General features: G+C 36.4%; 1 protein-coding gene across 2 annotated transcripts in view; it reads right to left on the bottom strand.

The window, feature by feature from the left end:
• Positions 1-2,623: 2,623 nt before the first annotated feature.
• LOC128991135 (uncharacterized) overlaps positions 2,624-5,733 on the bottom strand; it is a 37,138-nt gene continuing 34,028 nt past the window's right edge. For both annotated transcript variants that reach the window (XM_054413895.1, XM_054413896.1), the window contains exons 10-12: positions 4,369-4,603; positions 3,687-3,806; positions 2,624-3,281 (exon numbers count right to left, since the gene is read on the bottom strand). In XM_054413895.1, coding sequence (XP_054269870.1) covers positions 3,060-3,281; positions 3,687-3,806; positions 4,369-4,603 — 577 coding nt within the window. In that variant the 3' untranslated portion in view covers positions 2,624-3,059. The remainder of the gene's footprint in view (positions 3,282-3,686; positions 3,807-4,368; positions 4,604-5,733) is intronic.

Here is a 5,733-nt window from a genome sequence, read left to right as displayed (position 1 = left end):
CTGGACAGAATTTATTTTACTGGTTTAGGTTATGTTAAGAACAGATGGATCCAAGACCAAGTTTTTGTATGAGGAGGATAATAAACGTTCTGAAACCTCTCTATCAAGAGACCGTTATTATACATTTACAACTACAGTATATCTAAATATATAAAAGGCAAAGCCCTCACTGACTGACTCACTCACTCACTCACTCATCACTAATTCTCCCACTTCCCATTTACCTAGGAGGCTGAAATTCGGTACACCGATTCTTTGGGCATTAAATAGGAAAACTAAGTAGTTATGATTGTGATTGGGCTTTCGGGCTCCGCCCCAGTGGCTCTGGAGTTTCCCATGTTAACCTTATGATTTTTCATATTTAAAAGGAATTTCTTAACAGCTGTTTCAATTAAACAAGTTGATTCTGTTCTATGATGTTCAATAGCATTAAAGTTACAAGGATTACCAACAGGGTGCAGCACTATTATTTTTTTTAATTTATGACTACAGCCAATTTGCAACTTAAAGGTGAGTGAGCGTAGCGAACGAACTTCTACCTGGAAGTGAGTTAGCGTAGCGAACGAGCTAACCTGAAGGCAAGTGAGCGGAGCGAACGAGCTCCAACCTAAAGGTGAGTGAGCGTAGCGAACGAACTTCAACCAGGACGTGATTGAGCCATGCGAACGAGCTCACTTGTGAAGTTAAACGGGGCAAAGCCCGCGGGTACAGCTAGTTTTTTTATAAAGACAAATTTCCAAAACAGTATCTATTGACGGTTTGGTTTTGACTAAATGTGTTTGGTGTCCTTTACACAAAGTCCATGGGGGTGAAGGTAGAGGAGGGGTGTGGTCTCGACAAGGTAACTTAAATTTCTTACAGTACCACAGTACCATAGATAAAACATACTCCCTTAGTAGATTTCTCATCCTTATGGAACAGCTGAAGTCAATTTTATTGTTAGTTCTGTACGGTTTATGTAGAGGTCGTGTTTTGTTTACAATTTATTTCCTGTTATTACAGTCATTTAAAATCTCGATTAACCAAATAATACGATCTAATCGTAAACAATAACTTGTCCCCTAGTTATATAACCAAACAGTAAAGGAGAGATCAAGAAATTAATCCTAAAATAATAGAAACAAAATTTCTCTAAATATATAAAAGGCAAAGCCCTCACTGACTGACTCACTCACTCATCACTAATTCTCCCACTTCCCATTTACCTAGGAGGCTGAAATTCGGTACACCGATTCTTTGGGCATTAAATAGGAAAACTAAGTAGTTATGATTGTGATTGGGCTTTCGGGCTCCGCCCCAGTGGCTCTGGAGTTTCCCATGTTAACCTTATGATTTTTCATATTTAAAAGGAATTTCTTAACAGCTGTTTCAATTAAACAAGTTGATTCTGTTCTATGATGTTCAATAGCATTAAAGTTACAAGGATTACCAACAGGGTGCAGCACTATTATTTTTTTTAATTTATGACTACAGCCAATTTGCAACTTAAAGGTGAGTGAGCGTAGCGAACGAACTTCTACCTGGAAGTGAGTTAGCGTAGCGAACGAGCTAACCTGAAGGCAAGTGAGCGGAGCGAACGAGCTCCAACCTAAAGGTGAGTGAGCGTAGCGAACGAACTTCAACCAGGACGTGATTGAGCCATGCGAACGAGCTCACTTGTGAAGTTAAACGGGGCAAAGCCCGCGGGTACAGCTAGTTTTTTTATAAAGACAAATTTCCAAAACAGTATCTATTGACGGTTTGGTTTTGACTAAATGTGTTTGGTGTCCTTTACACAAAGTCCATGGGGGTGAAGGTAGAGGAGGGGTGTGGTCTCGACAAGGTAACTTAAATTTCTTACAGTACCACAGTACCATAGATAAAACATACTCCCTTAGTAGATTTCTCATCCTTATGGAACAGCTGAAGTCAATTTTATTGTTAGTTCTGTACGGTTTATGTAGAGGTCGTGTTTTGTTTACAATTTATTTCCTGTTATTACAGTCATTTAAAATCTCGATTAACCAAATAATACGATCTAATCGTAAACAATAACTTGTCCCCTAGTTATATAACCAAACAGTAAAGGAGAGATCAAGAAATTAATCCTAAAATAATAGAAACAAAATTTCGTCGACACTAGCGCTCAGTGTCACCGTACATGAACTAGACACGAAAAACGTGCTTCAAAATTTACAATGGGATGAGAAGTCTACTTGTGTTGGTTAGTCTATGGTAGTACCTACTAGAGAAACCCGAGCAGTACCCCCTTCCTTCTAGAGAAATCTGAGCTGTACTCTCTCTTGCTACAGAAATCAAAGCATTCTGCTAGATGGCAATGATGAGCGGTTCTTTAACTTCAGCTCCCTGGAAAGATCCCAGCCCTTGATTGAAGCTAACCGCTTCACAGTTTTGCTTTTATGAAGTAGGATTTCCACTTAATAACCAATGACCAGATGTGAAACAAATAATAATTTCATAATTATGTCAGACCAAATTTCCCTTTACTAAATTTGGGACAGGATTGTAAAGGTAACTGTCTAAAAACAATCATACAATGTAAAAGTAAATATTCAATTTAAAGCAAACTTTTATTTTCTTAGTAAAGTATACATAAAACATTGAATTATTCTAATCAGTCTTATTCGAGATAAAAATTAGATGACGCAACAACATACTATTAGAAAGTACCCTAAGTAAATCTAGTCTGTTCCTATCCTTAAATAACATTATTGGAATCACAATTTTTGTTTTGTTTAGTTGAAAATTAGTTTTTAATTTAAAATTATGTCATCTGCTTGCAAAGTATGAACGAATAATACAGACTAAGTGTAAGGTAATTTTTGCCTTCAACTAAAGTTTATCCATTACACGGATCTGTTAATATCACAGGTAGATTGGAAATTGAGAAGAAAAAGATATTTGTTTGTAGCTGATGAACATTATAAATAAATTAACAAAGAAGCACTTTAATACAACTCAGTTAAACGTACTTAACGTACAGTAAGACTTACTTGTATAAACTAAAACTTACGAAATACTTTAGGTACTTAGAATATACATTCCGTACAAATGCCACTTCAATAACAGTCAACTGCATTACGATCAGATTCTCCACTGCTGTTAATATTCAAGATGTCATCCATAAGTGATGACAAATCATCACCACTTTCCGCAACCCAGTGTTTGCGGCTGGCCAATCTCTCTCTCCAACTGTCATCAGAAATGTTTAGGAAAAACTCCTCTTTTGGATAGAACTTGTTATCCCATCGTGTTTCTTTGGGTATCTCTGTGTTAACACCCTGTAAAATAAAAAAAAAAAACTTTAAAATCTATGTACACAAAATAAACCCTTTCCAAAATCTGAACTACTGTAGTTGAAATTTATGTGGTTGTTTTATGACCAAGTAAAAATTGTACTAATGTCCAAAAGTAAGTAATTTAATTAACTGCAGCATTTGTAACAGCATATAAGAAGTTAATAAATCCACCCAAACCTTAGGGTAACTTTACTTAATACCTTAATACTTTTTAATACTTTTCTATGAAATGGCGACCATACAAAGTAGGTATTTTAAGCCAAGTATGAATGGAGATGTTTTTGGGTGAACTATGGAATGTGAAAATAACTGCTGTAATGTGAAAATAACTTGTGAAAAAAGTTATTTGCAGCTATGTAAATCTAGACTGTTGTTTGTGGTACTTACATTTAATATTTTGTCTATATAGCCCCATTTTTTATCAAAGTTTATAAAACCATTTATCACTTCACTTGCTGCTTCGGACACAGTTATTTCTCTGTCATCCGCCAAATCCGACCAAATCACCTGAAACATGTTTTCTAATCAATTGTTTCAAAGAGCTTCATCCAGAAATCATTACATTTTTTAAATACATAAAGCACATGCACATGTCTTAAGGACATGCCTTTTCAGCCTCAGGTTGATTCAAATTTACAAATTGGGAACAAGAATTTGGGAAGCTCTGGGACCAAAGCCTCACGATCTACCAATAGACCAGCTCATTTCCCACATGTTTGAGCCTAGTGCCTATGGGACCAAAGCCTCACGATCTACCAATAGACCAGCTCATTTCCCACATGTTTGAGCCTAGTGCCTATGGGACCAAAGCCTCACGATCTACCAATAGACCAGCTCATTTCCCACATGTTTGAGCCTAGTGCCTATGGGACCAAAGCCTCACGATCTACCAATAGACCAGCTCATTTCCCACATGTTTGAGCCTAGGGCCTCTGGAACCAACCCAGCTCAATCCCCACACATTTTTGGGCTAAGTCTCAATAGTAAAAAGAATTTAAATTTTATATCATTGCATAAAGATTATAAGGTTGATTCCATCACAGACCACCTTTAATGTTGAAATACTAACCTTGAGACAACCAATGGAACTCAGAATGTCCATGACTTCGATTATTTTTGAAACTCCATCTTCAGTTTTCGGGATAATGGAAGAGTGCAGGTAGAATGAATCGATAGGAAGGCCTATGTCTGACAAGTGTTTGACAACAGTACTTTGCCAAAACCTCAACGTTGCTTTCTTCACTTCCCAGTCCAGCTCCTTTGTCGAACATGTAAAAACTGCATCAAACAGCTTCTCTTGCATGCTACAGTACAATCAATCAGAAATAGCATCTAATATAAAATCTGTAGTAGTAATTTAAACTCGTAAGATGTAATGTTAGAATACTGTGTATTTTACTACACCGACACACACGAATACGTATTTCATGATGACGGATGAGTGTTGAATGAGATGGTGGCTTTGTTAATAAGATCTTACGTCTCTTAAGTCAGCACCATTTTTAAAAGAAAAGGGTATCTTGATCCACTTTTGAACTATGAAAAAGCTTCTCTCTTTTGGCAACTTTCTCTTTGCTAGGTCAGCACTCAGCAACCCATTTGTACAGCAGACGCTTGCTCATCCGGAATATTAAACATATAGATATAAAAGCAATATAGAGCGTCAAAGGAATTTGTTAGCTGGCAGACCATTATGCTGTGTTTGGTGTTTTCTTTTGTTTCAGTAATGATTTTAAATGGTAAAATTAAAACAATGTATCAACCAGAAAATAGTGCTATATTGCATTGTATTTTAGCTTATTTAAAATGGATACAGTTACTTGTGCATCTTACTGTGTTGCCATTTAATAACACATTGAGCTCAAGGGGCAGTATGTCCCGACACTGCTGAAGATGCTAAAATGGCTTAAAACAGTGTTTAAAAATAAATTGTTTAGACCTTTACACTGATGCTAGATTATTGAAAGTGTGGGACAAATTACCTAAGGGCTCTGCCCCACAGGCTGATTTCCAAAGGGCTACGCCTGGCATGCTTCCAATGTTTAAATGATTTAATTTAATTTAGTTAATGAAACAGCTGGTCAGTACAATCAGAGATAAATCATACTCCCTTAGTAGATTTGTCATCCTTATGGAACAGCTGAAGCCAGTTTTATTGTTAGTTCTGTACGTCCAACTGTAGAGGTTATGTTTTGTTTACAATTTGTTTCTTGTTATTTCAGTAATTTGAAACCTCATTTAACCAAATAAAACGATTTAATCATAAACAATAACTGGTCTCCTAGTTATATAACCAAATAGTAAAGCACAAATCATGAAAATAATCCTAAAATAATAGAAACAAAATGTTGTCTACCCCAGCGATCGGTGTGGACGTACATGAACTAGACACGAAAAACAAGCTTCAATATTTACAATGAGATGAGGAGTCTAC

Source organism: Macrosteles quadrilineatus, unplaced genomic scaffold, assembly GCF_028750875.1.
Source record: "Macrosteles quadrilineatus isolate MER2022 unplaced genomic scaffold, UCM_ALF_1.0 Scaffold_3__2_contigs__length_128488019, whole genome shotgun sequence".
NCBI classification, from domain to species: Eukaryota; Metazoa; Arthropoda; class Insecta; order Hemiptera; family Cicadellidae; genus Macrosteles; species Macrosteles quadrilineatus.
Note: the sequence above shows the minus strand (reverse complement) of the source record. Positions and strands in the feature narration are given on the sequence as shown.